Below are 20,322 nucleotides of genomic sequence, written 5' to 3'. Positions count from 1 at the left end.
TTTTATTTATTTATTTATTCTTTTGAAATGCCCGGAGGTAATTCATTGCATCAAATCTTTCCACAGTACAGGTGATCAGGAAAACAGACCAGGTTTGGAAAAGACAGACCTTATTGTCGTATTATGTGCGTGCACTTATGATTTAACAAGATATCTAACATTTATATGGAGAGACAAATAAACACTCCATAGTACTCTACTACTCTGTCTAGTTCAGTGCTTACTGCTGAGCTAAATCATAAATCATAATAGATACAATGCTAACCAGATAGCATATCTGGGTAAAAGAAACAATCTCCTTAATTAGTTCTGGAGCAGCCCTTTACTTTTGAAATACTCGACAGATTGATCATAAATTTCTTTAATCCCATACTTGAAGCTGAAACCTTCTTTAATCAGCTTCTCCGAAGAGATGATCAGCTTGGCCTTGGGAAAATCACCGAATCTACAAGAAATTACAACGTCACAACACAAGAGAGCTATAAATATAATTGAACTCAAATTTATCTTGTAGAAGCTAAAATTGTGTAGAACACATGCATGTATAATATATTTGGACTTCATTGATCTATTATCTCTACTTCCCAAGAAAGTTTGCGGACTACCCATGAAATTTTGTGGCATTGGTCCATAGAAAAGGACCTCTGAGCATTGAGGATTTCAACCTCTTCCCAATCCAAGCTGACGATATGTAATTTCTATGTGATGAGATACATTCATCCCAATGATTCAAGAGTTAATGGAGATATGGCAACAACAGACACTTTCAGCAATTTCAATGCCTCAGAAGCAAGAATTGATGGCTAAGGCTGCCATTGCCATCTGATTGATTTGGGAAGCTCGAAATTAACAAGAAACTCCATGAGAACAAAAACTCAAACCCTCTAGCTGTTGCACAAGTAGTGGATGGCTCATATATGTCAAATATACAAAGAGCTGAATGACAAGCACTTATTCTAGGTTGCAACAAGCACGGTGCAGGGGAATCAGTCAACGAAATGTGCTGTGATGCTAAAAGAATAGTAGATATTATTACCTCATACAACACAAGCTGCTTGGAAAGAGAAAGTATTCAGGACTGAGGTGCAGAAACTATTAAATGGTTTTGAAATCTGTAAAATTTGCTATGCATGTAAGTAGGGATGTAAATATGCTGACCCATAAGATAGCTTATGGCCAGTATGCAAGGGGGGGGGGTATGGATAGGAGCTTTCAACTTCCTGAAAATGGAATGGATGTAACCTTTTTGATAAATTAATATAATATTCTTTTTTCTGGCAAAAAAATAAAAATAAAAATAAAGATACATTAATCCCTACAACACTGGAAAAAGCAAGTTGGGATAAAAGATTTTTATGCTCCAGTCAGGGACGTACTCATACTCAGTAGGGACGTTGTATTGTGGGTATCTTTCCCTTAGGAACTTCGCAAGCTCTATAACACTTGTGTTGATGTGACAGCAGATGTATCGACCAGAAGCTGATTCCTTCTCGGCTAAGAAGATCTGGGCCCGACAAACATCCCTCACGTGTATTATTGAGATTGAACCTGATAAAGTTTGCATGACTTTGATGCCATTGATTAGGAGCTCGTTCCCTAAAAAATTGTACAAAAACATATGTTTGTTTAGGTGAATTTCATGAAGTATATATATGAAGTAATGAAATGGAAACAGTTCTACCAAAAAACTGTGTCCATTTCTCTCTATCTTATATCTGGTTAAGGGTGAACCCAATAATTTCTTTTAGGCATGCCGCATGCACGCTATGGTTTGTGTGCTTAACTTCTCAGTTTCTGACCTGTGAGTAAGGACATGGCGAGACAAACGCTGGAGGGCACGTCCTGGGTAAGAGATGAGCCAGCCATGAGAGAAGGTGCGACAGTGATGAGGTTCATCTGGTTTTCTTCAGCGAATTTCCAGGCTGCTTTCTCCGCTAGTGTCTTCGATGCTGCATATCCCTGTAAAGCCGACGAGGTCATAAGTCATAACGCCAAATCTCTCAGCTCTCTAATTTGGCTTAACGAGCCTCTGGCTTCTGATTTCTGAGCCCCATCAGGCATCAGCCCAGGCTTGGGTCGTCGCCAACCAACAAAATAATAACTCTACCTGAAGTAGAAGAAAATAGAAGCGTGAAAACAGGGCTTTACCCAGGTTGGTGGCTTTTCAGAAGTCAAGAACTCAACGTCGGTCCAGCAACTCTCGTCCATGACAAGACCTACGCCATTCAGCTTATTAATCGACACAGCGGCTGCTGATGATGTCAAAATAACACGTTTCAGGGCCTTCGACTTCTTGCATGCTTTCAAAACATTTAACACCCCTTGAATTGCCGGGTTGATCATGTCATTCTGAAATCATTTGCTGTTTTTGTTACAATTCATCATTCTAAAATCTCAAATCCTTATAATGGGGCTATATTGTTTACCAAATCGAGTAATTTATTAGGTGCAAAAACATTATTGATCGTGCACGAGCGAGCTCGAGTTCGATTCATAAAAAGCTCGATTTGGTTTGTTCTAAATTAAGCTTTAAATCAAATTCGAATTCAATATATAGGTTTGTTAATCGAGCCTAATAAAGTTTGATTCTCAAGGCTTGTAAGCAATGTTTTAAAAAACGACTTGGTTATCGGTTTCTAGGTCAACGTCTGACCGTCCGGTTCGAATGGACGGTTCGTTCTGACAGAAAATTTTAAAAAATAAAAAAACAGTCAAAAGCCATTAAATGGGTTGACGGTTTAATGATTCAACCTTCCAGGCCAACATTTTATTGACTTTTTCAACGGTTTTTGACCGAATTCTAAATTTATGCAAAAACAGAACCGGTTGTCTGGACGGTTCCTAGGCCAAATGGTTCGGCCATCCAAGTCAATGGCGATTCAAAAACACTACTTGCAAGCCTAATCGAGCTTTTATATATATATTATACATAAAATAATATAAAAATAAAAATAAAAATATATATAATAATTTTATTGTTTATATATAATAATAATAACTAATTTTTATAATTTTTAATTTTTTATATATCAAATAGAAAATAATTATATATATATTATTTTAATAAAAGATTTGCCTCATAATCAAACTCAAACTTACGAGCTTTTGAGTCAAATTGAACTCGAGCTCGAGCCTCATATTTGATGAGCTGAACTCAAATAACTAGACTCAAATCCACTCCTATACATAAACCATTAATTACTGATTTAATAAATACCCAATCAAACCAAATACGTCCCTAATACCTATGATTTTGCCTTCAATAAAAAAGGGCAAATTAAGGATTATATTCAAGGGCCGAACTTTGGGCCCAGCATGAACATAAAACTTAGGCCCAAGACCCGAAGTTCCGGTTTGTCCTGGTTGGACCGAAATGATTACCCATAGAGCAAACCATCAAAAAGACACATTTACAATTTTTAAAGAAATAAAATATCTTATATATATATATATATATATATATATATATATATATTAAAGGGATAGGGCCCTTTTGCCAAAGGGCAGCCCTTTAATATATATATATATATATATATCACAGGTTTTGGGTCGACGGTTTGATTGTCCAATTTGAACGAATAGTCTGTTCTGACAACAAAAATTACAAGTAAAAAATTATAAAACCATTCTGGCCACTAGTTTTTGGGTTGACAGTTCGACCATCCGTTCGAACGGATGACCTGTTTTGACAACAAAAATTACAGGAAAAAAATTGAGTGTATGAGGTCCAATAAGCAGTATCATACGTGTTATGTCATTCGAGTGCGTGACTAATACGACCCGGAAATGAAACCATTCCGGTCATCAGATTTTGGATCGATGGTTCAACCATCCAGTTCTAATGGACAGACGACCCGTTCTGACAACAAAAATAAAAAAATAACTAACGGCAAAAAACCATTGAATGGGTCGACGGTTCCACCACTCGGGTCAATGGGTCGTTGACCGATTCAACAGTTTTTGGCCAGGGGCCAGGATTGGGGTAAAACAAAACCTATTTCCTGGATGGTTCTCAATTAAAAAAAATGGCGATTTGATCATCGAGTTCGACAAACGGTCTTCTCTAACAACAAAAACTATATGCAAAAAAATGAGTGTGTAAGGTCCATTAAGCAATATCATATGTGTTATGTCATTTGAGTGTGTGACTTATACAACCTGAAAATGGAATCGTTCTGGCCACTGGCTTTTGGGTCGACGGTTTGATTCTCCGGTTTAAACAAATGGCCCATTTTGACAACAAAAATTAAAAAAATAAAAAATGGCCAAAAACCATTAAACGAGTCAATGGTCGACGATTTGATCACCCAGGTCAATAGGTCGTTGATCGATTCAATGGTTTTTGGCTATGGACTGGGATTGGGATAAAACGAAATTGGTTGCCTAGACAGTTCTCAATTAAAAAAAAAAAACAGTCAAAAGCCATTGAATGGGTCAACGGGCCGATAGTTCGACCGCCTAGGTCAACGGGTCGTTGATCGATTCAATGATTTTTGGCTAGGGACTGGGATTAGGGTAAAATAGAACCAGTTGCCTGGATAGTTCCCGGGCCGAAATGCCCATCTGTCGAGGTCAACAACGGGTCGAAAACCATGGTTTTTTGTGCTTTTGAATTTTTACTATTCAAAGGTTTCTTCTACTGTTGGCTTAATTCGAATGTGTGCGGTATATTCCTTTCTTTTTTCATTTTCTGCTTTTTTTTGTGTGTATTTGGTCTTCTTCTTTAAGATCTTCCAAAATGGTCTAGGGTTTACCACCATTTTATTTGTTCATTTTTGTTTTTTCTTTGGGTTTTCTTGTGTAATGTTTTTTTTTCTTACAAGACGATCTGCTTTGTCTCTTTCTTTGATTGCATGTATGTTTAGCTCCACTTCAAGGTGGAACTTTAAACTCGATTTTCTGATTTTTTTTTTTGGGTTTTCAAGTTTGTTGAATTTACCGCCAATTTTTTTTTGGTAAATTACAGAGATCCCCCTATACTATGGAGTCTGTGACAAAACCCCCCCTGCTTTGCTGAAACAATATTTAAAAAATGAACACATGATGATCTCTTTTAAGTCTTTATATAAGTTTCAAAACTTGGATAATTATAATTGCAAGTTTCTAATTAAAAAGCTATTATATTTTTTAATATAGAAAATAGTAATATTGAAATTCCAACCCCTACGAAGAAGGGTCCTTCCGGTAGTAGATAAGAATTATGAATATACTCATTTAAAATTACCTCGGGGTCTTCAGAATCAAAGTGCACCGGAGTTGCAACATGGAAGACGAAGTCACATCCTGAGATAGCAGCGTCGAAGCTCCCTTCATTAGTTAAATCTGCTCGAAAGATTTTTAGGTCCCCCAAGTTTTGTAGCTCCAAGAGGTGAGAGACCTTCTTTTGATTTTCTACATATAATAACATTGATTAATAACTCCACATGCTAATAATGAGAGTAAGAGGATGGAAAACAAATTTAGATTTTGAATGATTATTTTACTATACTTTTTAAATATATATACATATATTTTAATAATTAGACATGAAAAACAGGAAAAAGTTCATAAAAATATTTCTAAATATAAAATAAATAAAAACACAGAAATTTAAAAAAATAAAAAACATTATAGAAATTGCAAATAAAATAAAAAATTATTTTCAAAATATAGAAACTATAGAAATTGAAAAAAATCAGAAAATAAAAATTGTAGAAAAAACATAAAAAATTATAGAAAAACACAGAAATTACAAATAAATAACAAAAAATACAGGAAAGTTTATATATTATATAAAACAGAAAAATGTAAAAAAATAGAAATTATAAAACGTTGGAAATTATAACAAAACACTAAAAATGCAAAAAAAAACATGAAAATTGAAAACTGAAAAAGACCCTTTTCTTCTAACACGCCATCCAAGGGTAATTTGATCATAAAAATTGTTATTTATGCTGATGTGGACACCTCTGTTAAGAAGCATTAAGGGTGCACTAATGGAAATAAGTTTTAGAAAATAAAAACTTACTGACATGGTGAGTTTTAGACATTTTGAAAAGTTGTAGTGAGTTTAAGAGAAATACTAAAAATTCATGATAAAATTTTAACAATTTCATAAAATAAAATATTACATCAAATTAGTTTTTTATTAAAACACTGGCATGTTAAAAAATCATTGGATGATTTTGGGTTTGTTCTGTGACAGTGGTTGCAGGAAATGTGCTCTCCCAAGTCGTAGTAGAAAATTGGGGCATATTATTAATTAGGTATTCTATCTTGCCTTACCAAATTGCTAGATTTTAAAAATTGATGTGGTTGAGTTATTAAGACATACCATCAAATGAAAGCAAACTTGACTTCCGTTTTTATTTTCTTTGCTATTAAGCAAAAACTGAGAAAAAAAATCTTTTTTCCCAACTTCTTGATTGGGTTTCGGGCTTTATAAAGTTGCATCTTGCATGGTAACATTTCATCCTCATAGCATAAAGTCTACAGTATTTTTTTACAAACTAGCATTCGCCTTTTGTTTGTTTTGAGCGTAAGTTTTCAATTTTACAAATATATTTTTAAATCCCAAGTCTTCTTTAATGGTTTCTCTCACTCCTATATATAACTATCAAATCAAAAGTGAACTAAAGCTTTATTTACATGTATATAGTTATTCTTCAGTCATGTGCGGAAGTCATATATGCAATTATGCACATGAACCCAACTAGGTATTAATAAAAGGTAAATTCCATATTAGTAATGTACTTTGTGACTAGTTTCATTTTAGTATCTGAAATTAAAAACGTGCCACTATAATACTTGAATTCCCTGAAAACTATCAATGTGGTATTCATCATTAACAGTCAGTCGGTTATTTGATGTAATTTTAAAATTATCCTTTTTGAAGAAAATACTATTCATTATCTTCTTTCAGATACTAAATCCACTATTGTTTACATAGTCCCAAATCTACTATTGTTTACAACCATTACTTAAATGTTTCCCCCATGGATTTTAATATGTTTTTTTTTTAGCTCTTGTCAATTTCAAATAAATAAACTTATTAAAAACAAAAAAAATTGAAATTTATTCATTAATTATGAATGCCAATTACAAGGTTTTGTTGTTGCTAAGTGATGAGGGCAGATTTGGCCCTCTAGTGGAATTGTGACACGTGGCACCTCATGCCAACTAAGTATGGCCTCTTGGCAGCTCGCTATAAGCGGCTTGCCATAGGCAGCGAGCTGCTGCCACAGGCAACTCGCCATAAGCAGCTCACCATAGGCAGCTCGCCATAAGAAGCTAGCCACAGGCAGCTCACCATAGGCAGCTTGCCATAGGCAGCTCGCCACAGGCAATTGCTAGAGCTTGCCATAGGTAGCTTGCCACAGGCAGCTCGCCACAGGCAACTCGCCATGGGCAGCTCGCCACAAGCAGCTACCAGAGCTTGCCATAAGCAGCTCACCATAGGTAGCTCACCATGGGTAGCTCGCCACAGTAGCTTGCAACAGGCAGCTCGCCATGGGTAGCTCGCCGTAGGCAGCTTGCCACAGCTTGCCATAGGCAGCTCGTCACTTGTAGAGAAGCTCGGTACAGGAGTAGTTTTGCATATCGCAGGAAGATCTCCTGCCTGATGACCTAGCCTAGACACCGACCCGCCGACTGACATAGGCGCTGACCTGACGACCTGGCCCAGACACTGACTCGTTGACTGACATAGGCACCGACCTGATAACCTGGCCTAAACACCGACCTGCTGACTGATGCAGGCGCCGCCCTGACAACCTGGCCCAGGCGCCGACCTGGCCGCCTGACAACCAGAACCGTACCCCGGTTCTAACGGGATGTGACGAGTCTTACCGTTTAAAGGCTTTTCACCCACCTAACCCGCGATGACTCCGGTATATAAAGACCTCAGCCCCCAAAGGGGAGAGGGATGGAAAAAATGGAGGTAACCCCTACTCTATAGCTCTCTCGTTTCTCCAATATTATCTTCAAAGCTCTCTACAATCAGAGTGCTAACTTAAGCGTTGGAGAGCCCCTACTGGGAAAATACCCCTGGGTCCTCCGATTCAGTTCTCGCAGGTCCCTCAGCTCCCATCGCCTGCAAAGAGGAGGAAAAGATGGAGTTCTTGCAGGTCCCTCAACTCCCACCACCTACAAAGAGGAGGAAAATATGGAGTTCTCGCAGGTCCCTCAGCTCCCACTGCCTGCAAAGGAAAGAAGACCACCTCATGATGAGGGCAGTCGGGTTGCACTACACCAGGGAGCTCCACCATTCTCTAAGGCACAGGCCGCCTAGTAGGGAGTTCGCCAGGTAGCTCTCCACCAGGCAGTTCACCACCAGGTAGTTCGCCACCAGGGAGCTCACCACCAGGCAGTTCACCACCAGGCAATTCGCCACCAAGGAGCTCACCATCAGGCAGTTCGCCACTAGGCAGTTTGTCACCAGGGAGCTCGCCACCAGGCAGTTCACCACCAGACAGTTCGCCTCCAGGCAGTTCGCCCCCAGGCAATTTGCCACCAGGCAGTTCGCCACCAAGTAGCTCATCACTAAGGCACGTCACCACCAGGTCAAATAACGAAGTACTTAACCAAAAAAATTTTATATCACAAAACATTGGTACGTGGCAAAAAACGGTTACATCACTAAGTCAACCCAAACCATTTTATTGCTATGAGATAGCATAAACAATGGCAAAACTGCACTCTTCATTTGTTGTACCACCATTGTCATCGTTTATGTTGTCTCTAAATTCAACCTTGATCGACCAGTACAGAGGTTGAGTTTACTCAATCCCGTTTCACGTTGCGGTTCATCTTAGCAATGGGGAGAGAAATTTGGAGCCAAATTGAGCCAACGTAGTCTTATCCTACGATATAAAACTCATTGCCTTTCTTTTTCATCTCTTAGCATCACTTTCATTGTTGTAATTGAGGCATGAACAAGAGGGACTTTGTATGGGGGTGAAAGAAAAGAGTTAAGATAAAGTGAGTTCAATATAGTTGGTTGATAATGAAAATTAGACATTTTACATGTCACTTAACGTCAGTTAATAATTTTATACTAAACTAAAAGTTTTTGGGAGTTTAAGTACTACATTACTACAGTGGCACGTTTTGAAGTTCAAGTATTAAAGTGAGACCAGCCGAAAATTACAAAGTACTAATCTGGAATTTACCCATTAATAAAATAAACTAGTGATGTTTGTTTTAAAAGTATTAGAAACACATGCATCCTAAAGAAAATTATTAGAGGCATATCATGAAATATTTTAAATGCACAAGGATACTGATGAAACACAAAGATATGCATTACATAAGAAAATAATTATTTTAAGAGCACTAGTAAGTAATATGTTTTCAAAATTGTTGACTTGCACCAAATAGGGAAACAACTCCGTTTTTGGTTGATTTTTGATGAAGGGGGATTTGGCCCAACCTCACAATCACCAAACACATGGCAAAGGCAACAGCTTGGCACAAAAGCATGCCTAAGGCATGAGCACCAAGGGGAGAAACTGGCTGATCGAACTCCCCTACCAGTGGTCCGAACTCCCTACTAGGAGCCTGAACTCACCCTTCGGCCCCAAACCAGACAGTAATCCGAACTGACTTGCATGTAACAGTTTGGGACATACCTTGTCGAACTGGCCTGCCTTGTAACAGTTCGGAACACACCTCGCCGAACTGGCCTGCCTTATAACAGTTCGGGATCCACTTCGCCGAATTGGCCTGCCTTATAACAGTTCGGGATACACCTCGTCGGACTTGCCTGCCTTAGCAGTTCGGGACACATCTCGCCGAACTGGCCTGCCCTATAGCAATACAAGACATACCTCCAAACTCAAGACTTCGCCTCGCTCACCACTCCACCACATCGCCCTCAGGACACCAAAACCAAACAATCCGTACTATGCCTGACACCGAGGAAGTCCCTACCCAAGGGCGGCGCACCTGACTGACTTGGGATTTGACGCTTGACGGCTGCACTCCAAACAGCCACCTGCCACCGCCTCCTGATACCGCCATCTCCAGTTACAGAGACGGTTCCGACAAAAGGCAGTGACGTCTCTGTCCCAGTAGAAAGGACGATACCTGAACTAACAGATGCAAGGGTAATCATACCCGACTTGACAAGGGCCTTGGAGCGAGTGCGCGAAGTGGTTATAAAAGGCCCCCTACCCCCAACAACAAGGTATGTGAACTTTGCGCCATCTGGTCTATACTTTGCCTTTGAGAGTACTAACTTGAGCTTCGGAGTTATCTCACCGGGTTCCCCCCGGAGTTCCCTTATCTTTTCTGTTTCAGGCTCCCCGTCGCTCCAGTCAGAGGCAAAATCGTTGATAGCTAAGACCAGCCGGATTGCGCTCCATCAATTGGCGCCGTCAGTGGGAATCGCTTCTAAAAGCCTCCCTCTATATCTCTTTTACCTACCATTCTTTCAAAAACTCCAACACCCATGGCCTCCTCCAACAGTGTCGGACGTGGAACAGAAATGACCACCACTGGAGAACAACTCCATGTTCCTGCGGTGTGCATTGGGCAATTCACCATCCCTCTTTCAGTGGATGGGATCCCCAGTTTGAATGTGCCACAAGTAGTGGCGCCCCTGAACCCTCATTCGTTAAACATCCCTCTTCCACTCCCCATTGAAACGAACTTCGCTGAACCAACTGTTGTCCCACTGGCAAGCCCAAATGCAACAATTCTAGTAGCACCAACTCTAGCAACACCAGGTACCGCACCACCTCTCCCAACACCATTATCAGTAGCAGTTCCCTCAGCTACCCTTAAACCAGTCACTGCCCCCCCGGCACCTTGTTTCGAAGCCGGTCAAGGCCTCCCCTCAAGGTGGACGACCTCACCAAGGAGAAGCTTCCCGACCCCAGAACCACCCTAATAGCCAGGCCTCATCCCTAGGCCGAAAGCAAAGAAAAATCGCCCCCGCCTCGCAGCTCGCAGGTGGGTCAGGAACCTCGCCCACAAAGTCACCTCGGCGCTCCAGGCCCGAGTTCCCACTCACGGAGAACCGATTTAGCACCCTAGGAGCAGGCCAGAATTCCGGGCCCATCGAGCTCGGCAACACGGAGGCCAGCAGCGCCAGCACCAGGCCCACTCAAAGAAGGCACTGGCGAAGTCGCCGAACTGCTACTCGTGTCCTACCCGAGCTCAGAGGCAAGGAAGAGACGAACTCGAGCGAGGTAAAAACCATCCCAATTCTCTCAGTTCCTTCCCCCCCTTTCAACAGAACTTCTGACAGTCCCCTTGCCTAGAGACTTCAAACTTTCATCTCTGGACAAGTATGATGGGTCCTTTGACCCCAATGACCACGTCAATGCATTCTAGTCACAAATGCACCTCGCTAGGGCCAGTGAGTCATGCATGTGTATGGCCTTCACCACCACCTTCAGAGGGGTGGTTCGCACCTGGTACCGGAACCTAGCTTCCGAGTCAATAAGAAGTTGGGCCCAGTTCATGCAAATCTTCACCGCACACTTTGTTACCAGCAAGAGGTGCCCCAGAACCGAGGAAAGTATCTTCGGGGTAATCCAAAGAGAAGGAGAACCCATTCGGAGCTACATCAAGCGGTTCAATGAAGCATGCTTGCAGATCCCTCGGTTAGACCCCGTGGTACAGCTCGCTGCGGCCAAAAGAGGGGTGACGCACAAAGAATTCAAATGGCACATGGTGGCCAGCAAGCCAGCAACCGTAGACGACTTCCTCAAGCTTGCAGACAAGTTTATGAGAACAAAGGAAGAGATCAACCAGAGAACCGAAGGCGGGGTTGAAAAAAGAAAAAGAGAAGGCAAGCCCTCCAACCCCAGCGACAGAAGAAGCCAGACCCGAGAGGCGAAGCCAAGCTAGCCGTCCCGAGCTCCCTTAGCAGTTCGGACGGATTACACGCTGTTGAACACAAGGTAGACCGAGATCTTGATGATGATCAAGGATGGCCCCTACATAAAGTGGCCACTTCGCCTAAAGAACAACCCAAACGAAAGGAACAAAAATCTATATTGTAGTTTTCTTAAAGATCACGATCATAGTACCGAGCAATGTAATAATCTCCGCGACGAGATAGAGGGACTCATCCGTCGCGGGTACTTGAGAAATTTTGTACATAATGACAGTAGTAATAAAGTAGGTCGGCAAGGGGAACACGGGAAGGATGTCCCCGAGTCGAGCAACAGATAGGCCGAAGCCTTGCAGCGACCTCCCTCAGAAGAGAGGCTAGTTCGGGGAACCATCCACGTGATAGTGGGTGGTTCGGTGGTGGCAGGTTGCACTTCGGCAGCAGCACGGATGTCAGTTCGCGAGGCAGCTCGAGAGGAGCAGAACCCTCCCAAGAGGCCGAAGACAGAAGAATCGATCTTTTTTACAGAAGACGACGCAAGAGGTGTTCACTATCCCCACGATGACGTGCTCGTCATAAAGCTTAGGATCAGCGACTTCGAAGTCCGACGCATACTTGTGGACTCAGGCAGTTCGGCGGACATCCTATTCAAATCGGCGTTCGACCAATTACAATTGTAGAAAAGCGAGTTGAAACCCGCGCACACTCCTCTGGTGGGCTTCAACGGAGAGGAAGTCAGGCCCCTAGGGAAGATAATAGTACTTGTGGAAGTCGGCACATGACCGTGCGCAGTGAGACTCAACCATGATTTCCTAGTGGTCGCGATCTCCTCCCCATACAACGCCATCATAGGGCGACCAATTACGCATATTCTGCATGCAGTGGTCTCCACCTATTATCTGGCAATGAAGTTCCCCACGGACTTCGGTGTGGGGGTAGCATGGGGTGACCAACTTGAGTCCCGCAAATGCTATGTTGCTGCCCTAAAGGTAGAAACCAAGGTAGCCGACGACCTCGAATTGGAGCGGCCTGCGGAGCAGGGCGAGGAACGAGCTTCGCCCACTAAGGAAACAGTCATAGTCCCGACCTCGGCTACAGATCTGGCGCGAACACTACAGATCGGAGCTTCCGTCAAGGAGCCTTTGCGAACTGAATTGGTGAGTTTCTTACTTCAAAATTTAGATATTTTTGCATGGTCCGCGGCAGATATGCCCGATATTGACCCTGGCCTTATAATTTACAAACTTAACACTGACCCTGTAGTTAGACCCATTAGATAGAAGAAACGCAACTTAGCCCCAGAGAGCTGGAGGGCGGTCGACGAAGAAATCGAAAAGCTCCTCGCAGCGGACTTCATAAGGGAAGTTCATTACCCGAGCTGGGTAGCCAACCCAGTGCTGGTGAAAAAAGCAAACGGCAAGTGGCGCATGTGCGTCGACTACACTGACCTGAACCGAGCTTGCCCAAAAGACTACTTCCCCCTGCCCCGAATTGACTGCATAGTGGACGCGACCTCGGGACATGAGCTGCTAAGCTTCCTGGACGCATACTCAGGCTACAACCAAATCAAGATGGACCAGTCCGACGAAGAAAAAACCAGCTTCATAACCGAGTTCGGCCTGTACTGTTACAAGGTCATGCCCTTCGGACTAAAGAATGCTGGGGCGACCTTCCAAAGACTTGTAAATAAGCTTTTTCAGCCCTTAATCGGCACGAAAATAGAATGTTATGTAGACGATATGGTAGTCAAAACACAATTCTCGTAGGAATTAATAAAAGACTTGGATTCTATCTTTCAAATTCTGCGTTAGTATAAAATGAGACTAAACCCAAACAAGTGTGTCTTCGGTGTCACCTCGGGTAAGTTTCTAGGGTACATTGTCAACCGACGCGGTATTGAAGGCTCAAGCCTTAGTAGATTTTATCGCCGAGTGCACTTTCAGCCTCGAAGCCCCTCAACAGGTTGAGCCCGAGGTCCCCAGATTGGGCGAACCCGGAGCTCCCAGGCCAATAGAGTCTGAACCCCGTGAAGTAGCAACCAGTGTGGCTTCTCTCCTGGTCAGGCCAAGCGCGAACTGGGATGAGTCTTATGCGGCCCGGGTGGCACAAAATTGGAATACACACTACGCTTTGAGTTCGCGGCATCCAACAATGAGGCAGAGTACGGAGCAGTGATAGCCGGGCTGAACCTAGCGCAAAAGGTAAGAGCAAAGCACATATTCATCTGTAACGATTCCCAACTCGTGGTCAACCAGGTTACGGGCGAGTACGAAGCACGCGAGCTCTCCATGATCGCATACTTGGAAAAAGTAAAAGAGGCCCTGCTCAACTTCCAGTCACACTTCATCAGGCAAATCCCAAGGTCGGAGAACACTGAGGCCGACGCTCTATCCCGGTTAGCCAACACAAGTCACAACATGAGAACCATGTACATAGAGGACTTACCTCGGCCTAGTATTCTCGGTGGGGTAGAGGAGGTCGCTCCCATCCTCGAAGCAGAGCAGAGCTGGATCGACCCACTCGCGAGCTTCTTGCTAGACGGAACCCTCCCAGCAGACCGCAATGCGGCCAAGAGGGTGCAGCGCCAGGAAACCAAATACGTCATAATTGACGAACGGTTGTACCAACGGTCATACACGCTCCCCTACTTGCGTTGCCTGCGACCTGCCGAAGCCGAGTTCGTACTCCGCGACACTTGTTAAGGTCTGTGCGGCGGACACTTGGGGGGCAGAGCACTCACCCAAAAAGAACTTTGACAAGGATACTACTGGCCAACGATGAAGGCAAAAGCCGTCGATCTCGTCAGAAAATGCGACAAGTGTCAGAAGCACGCCAATATCCACCTTCAGCCTGCTTCTGACCTCAAATACATTGCCAGCCCGTGGCCCTTTGCACAATGGGGCATCGACCTCTTGGGGCCATTCCCGCTAGCAACAAGTGGGAGAAAATTCCTAGTGGTGGCAGTAGATTACTTCACAAAGTGGATAGAAGCCGGACCTCTGGCAACAGTTACAGCCCGAAACATACAAAACTTCTTTTGGAAGAACATAGTATGTCACTTCGGGTTACCTCGGGTACTGATCTCCAACAACGACAAGCAGTTCGAGGATATCAAGTTCCAAGAGTGGTGCCAGAACATGGGGATTCAGCAGAACTTCACATCAGTCGCGCACCCGCAAGCAAATGGTCAGACAGAAGTAATGAATAGAGCCATCCTGCGCGGATTGAAAGCACGTCTAGATCGAGCTAAGGGATTGTGGGCGGAAGAGCTACCAAGTGTTTTATGGGATCACCGAATTACAGAAAAAACCGCAACGGGAGAAACCCCCTTCAACCTCACCTACGGCACTGAAGCAGTAATCCCGACGGAAATCGAAATACCAACATTGCGACTAGAAACATATGACGACCAGACAAACGGAGATGAGTTACATACCAACCTTGACCTACTGGACGAGGTAAGGGACATCGCACACATCCGGACAGTGGCTTACCAGCAACAGGTAGCTCAGTACTACAACGCCAGAGTAAAGCAGCGAAGCTTCTGGGTCGGCGACCTGGTCCTTCATAAGATTATGGTGCCCGAACCCGACATTGGCAAACTCAAGACTTCGCCTCACTCACCACTCCACCACATCGCCCTTAGGACACCAAAACCAAACAAACCGTACTATGCCTGACACCGAGGAAGTCCATACCCAAGGGCGGCGCATCTGACTGATTTGGGATCTGACGCTTGATGGTCGCACTCCAAACGGCCACTTGCCACCGCCTCTTGACACCGCCATCTCTAGTTATAGAGACAGTTCCGACAAAAGGCATTGACGGTTCTGTCCCAGTAGAAAGGACGACACCCGAACTGACAGATGCAAGGGTAATCATACCCGACTTGACAAGGGCCTTGGAGCGAGTGCGCGAAGTGGTTATAAAAGGCCCCCTACCCCCAACAACAAGGTATGTGAACTTTGCGCCATCTGGTCTATACTTTACCTTTGAGAGTACTAACTTGAGCTTCGGAGTTATCTCACCGGGTTCCCCCCAGAGTTCCCTTATCTTTTCCATTTCAGGCTCCCCGTCGCTCCAATCAGAGGCGAAATCGTTGACAGCTAAGACCGGCCGGATTGGGCTCCATCAATTTTAAATTCATATTTTTTTCTATCATCAATAAAAACAATTATTCTTTTATATGCTTTTTTTTAATATTGTGAATTAGTATAAGAGTGATGAAAAGTGGGAGTCAATACCCTAAATATAAGACTTAATGAGAGGGAATTGAATGAGGATAAATGTAGTAGTTCAAATTACATTTCATGTCCTCATAGTTAAAGAGACCAAATTCAAAAATAGAGTATTTTAGCCAAGAATATGATTCAATGGATGTTATTGGGAATTAACACCTTAAATGTAAGATTTAATGAGAAGAATTTGAATGAAAAAAGTGATTGTTAGAATTACATTTTGATCCTTACAATGAGAGAGGACAAATTGAAAATTTGGGGTATTTTAGTCAAACAAAAAATTCTATATCATCATTCACACTTTTAATAGTAATATAGACAAGGTCTTAAATTTTCTATTCATAAATATTGTTCATTTTCTTTAATTTCTCAATTAAAGTTTTTTTATTAAAATACAAATTCCCCATGATAGCTTAAGATAGGCAAATTATGTCCAACATATTCACACTTTTATAAATAGAAATAGATATACGTCTTTTATAAATGTAAAAATGTTATTTACACATAAAAAATCATACTTCAATCCTTACCAAAAGAAAACATACTAGAATAGTTTAATTAAAGGCTCAGTTTGGGGAGTCCTTTGCACAGAATATATTTGTATCTGTACTTCCAAATTGAGCCTTGGAAGGAGTACAATTCCACAAATACAGACCTTATATTTTATATTTTTTTTTGCGCTTACCTTATATTTTATTTATATTTGTACTGTGCATATGAGCTCAGATTTGCACCCCGAACTGGGCACCCCACAATGTCCCACAACACATCCCTGCCATGTATTGGGAACATCTCCCAATGATGACATCATCGGTTCTAATACCATCCTCAAGAGATGTTCTCAATACACGGGGATGTATGGGGCTCTCCCTTGTGGGGTGCGGATGTGAACTCTGTGCACATACATGCATTTGAACTTTCCAAACTGAGCCTAATCAAAATGTTGATTATGACCATGACAAACATGAATATGATATGGGCGATGTACGAGTCCAACTACTAAAAAGGTAGCCGTTGTTAATGCGCAAATGGCTGTCGGCAAACCACAAAATGGAGTTGTTTAGGGTGGATATCTTTGACTCCGGATCTCCGGCCCACGAGAAATCTGCCCACGCCTACCCATAATACACTACGCCGGTGAATTGGGAACATCTCCCCTGCATAATAATACGAAGAGGATGAGATGTTATCCATGTACCACTGTGATATACGTCGGCAGGAGATCCAGACTCATATATCTTATCGGTGGCCTGAGAGCCACTGGAGTTTCTTTTGCCTAAAGCTCTTTGCCCCTTCTCCTCGCAGTCACAAACTAATCTAGGTTCAGCTGTACGATTCAAAGGTCGGACTTTCGAAGAAGTCAGTCTCCTCGCAATCTCACACTCATAGGTTCAGTGGTTGATCGGACTCCGCCTTACACCCCAATAAAGATTCATAATTTGAGAATTGCTATAAACAAATCGACAAAGGAAAAGATGTAGCTAGCTCCTAGCTATGGAGCGATTGATTGTGAAAAGAGCAAAAGAAATGAAAATCCAAACAGAAAAAGAAAAGAAGAGGGGTCGGGATTGTAATTCGTAACAGAGAAAGGGCGAGGGAAGAGTAGATTGACTAACCAGGGTCCCTGGCAGTGGTATTGACAGCATAACCTTTATCAAGCAACAGTTTGATGAGAAGAGAAGCCACGAAACCGGTGCCTCCAATGACGCAGGCCGCCTTTTTCAGCATAGTCTGAGAAGCCATAGTTTCTAATAATCTAGTTTCTCTCCGTTAAGTAATCACTGATCAGCGATGACTGATCTGGGGGGATTAGGAACACGAACACGGAACACCCACCCTTCAAAATTGAAAACGCCAGAAAATAATGTTTGGTTTCTTACAACCCACCGGCCACCGGCCACTACACCCTAACTTCCTTAAATACCGATCGAGAATTCCATCCCTTTCACTCCGACAAGCCAAAATAATAAGACATCAAGAGAAGCACATGCTCTCCAAACGCATATAAGGTGTTTGGTAAAAGGTTCGCTCTCTCAACAGTCAACAATCATTTTCTCCAAGTCCGGATATGTACGGCTATAGATTTACATCGGGAGTGCTGTGATCTGCTCTTTGCTAATAACAAAACCATCTTGATATTTGCTGGTGACCAATGTTTTCGAACCATCGTTAATTCGGACCGTCGGACCATTTGGAGTGGAAATTGTTCAGGCAATCGGTTTCGTTTTTACCCCAAACCCAGCATTTGGTCAAAACCGTTGAATTAGTCAATAAATCGTTGACTTGGACGATTTGACCAATAAACCATTTGACCTGGAGAACGATTTAGTGCTCAGATCTCAAATGTAAGAAATCTCAGATCTGAGACAGAGAAATCTTAGATCTGAGAAATCTCTGAGATTGAGAAATCTCAGATCTATCTTTCTCGCGTGAGAAGGTGAGAGAGAGAGAGTGAGAACTGAGACTGAGAACGTTGCCGCTATAGTTCGCTGTCACCGTCGCCATTGTCGCCGCCGTTGCAAGCCTATAAGTCCTCCTCCTCCTCCTCTTCTTCTTCTTCTTCTTCTTCTTCTTCTTCTTCTTCTAAACTTTCAGTTCAGCCGATAGTTCTAATTCAAGTTTCAACCCTTATTTTCTCTTATATACTATGCATCTTACCCTAATATTTCAATCTAATGGGTAAGATGCTCAAACCGTTCAAATCGTTTGACTCGGACAGTCGAATCATTGACATAGAAACCAGTGGCCAGAACGGTTCTATTTTCAGGCTAGTTTTTCAAACTTTACGGTGACTGATCTGCGTTAAGATTTTGCTCCTCATCAGCGTCGCGCATCACACCTACCTCACGGTCATAGTACATATACATTGCAACGGTGCATTGGAAATATACCTATCAATATGGTTGGGTGGTTCGGTTCAAGTTGGGTCAAGATACTTTGGGTTGATTTTAGGTTGGGTTGGACTTCAAGTTGACCTAACCCTAAATGTTTAGGTTAGGGTTGACCCATTGGTTAATTCGGGCCATCCCAAAAAAAATTAATTAAAATTTTAAAAAATAAAGAAAATATACATGAAAATGTCAAAGTTAATTTAAATTTTCAAAAATAAAATAAAAAAACTTGAACGTTTAACAATTCAAAGAGTAAACAATAAAGAGTAAAGATTAAATAGTAAAAATTAAAGAGTGGAAACTTCTAACCAGGCATAAATAATCCCAATTAGACCTAACAATTAGGTCAACGAGTTGACCCATGACCCAACCCAACCCAATTTTCTCTGGGTTGGGTTGGATCAGGTCATTCTCAAATTCAAGTAGCTAAATATGAGACCCTAACCCTATTTTTTCAGGTTGGGTTGGGTTGGGTTCGCAGGTTGGGTCAACTTTTTGCCAAGTCTAATTGAAAATATGGGTTCGCTCACCAGAGAACCTACCTCAAAGGTCAAACCAACCTTAGAGTGGTCTCGGGATTTCCTACTTGCTTTTCTATTCACTTTCTACCCATTGTGCATTGGAGCCACACATCTCTATTATGAATTGAGAGATGTGTACTACAATTCACTTCAAGTAGAGTGGGTGGGACAAGTGAATAGAAAATTTGGGCTCTTTAGAGTGTTTTCAGCCTACATTGAAAACATTCCACATACTTGATATAGTAATAAAATTATGATCTACTCTAACAGAGCTCACCTCACACCAACTTCACAAGTACATCCCACTATGCATCGGGAACATCTCCAGTACTTATGTGTTATTAACTTATGTACTTGTGTGGTGCCTTGTGTGAAGAGTAGATCCCAATTCTATGGCAACATCAAGCACATGAGATGTTTTCAATGTAGGCTGAAAATAATGAGGTTGGCTTGAGGTAGGTTCTATAATGAGAAAACCTAGATTTGTGTCCGTAATGTTAAATCAAGCCCCAACTCTTTTATAGAATTCAGATTTGCTCCTTACAAAGGTATCCGAATTTGCTCCTCATAGAGTGCTCCTCGCACTGACCTCACTACACATCCATCCGTGCATTGGAAACATCTCTTGTGTTTTTAACTTTTTATACTGTCTTTCATGGGATCCAAGTTTATTAAAAATGAACCGGAAACAGAACCAGTTAGGGGACCAGTTTCCGGTTAAGCAGTTTAACCGTCTAGATCGAACGATTCGACTCGTGATGTCATAAATAAATTAAAAAAGATTAAAGATTTCAAAAAATACAGTACAAAACACATAGAAAATATAAAAATAAAATACAGAAAAAACACAA

The 20,322-nt window shown here is 42.2% G+C and overlaps 1 protein-coding gene across 1 annotated transcript; it reads right to left on the bottom strand.

Moving 5' to 3' along the window:
• Window positions 1-93: 93 nt before the first annotated feature.
• On the bottom strand, window positions 94-18,145 carry LOC148875577 (anthocyanidin reductase ((2S)-flavan-3-ol-forming)-like). Its single transcript, XM_088964953.1, has 6 exons — window positions 17,676-18,145; window positions 5,225-5,391; window positions 2,149-2,349; window positions 1,800-1,959; window positions 1,377-1,596; window positions 94-445 (listed from the first exon to the last, which is right to left on the bottom strand). The coding sequence occupies exons 1-6, from the start codon at window positions 17,800-17,802 to the stop codon at window positions 304-306; spliced, it is 1,017 nt and encodes a 338-aa protein (XP_088821079.1). The 5' UTR covers window positions 17,803-18,145; the 3' UTR covers window positions 94-303.
• Between the last annotated feature and the right edge of the window lie 2,177 nt (window positions 18,146-20,322).

This window comes from Nelumbo lutea, chromosome 1 (assembly GCF_056320005.1).
Source record: "Nelumbo lutea isolate HS-2025 chromosome 1, American lotus-T2T, whole genome shotgun sequence".
NCBI lineage: Eukaryota > Viridiplantae > Streptophyta > Magnoliopsida > Proteales > Nelumbonaceae > Nelumbo > Nelumbo lutea.
Note: the sequence above shows the minus strand (reverse complement) of the source record. Positions and strands in the feature narration are given on the sequence as shown.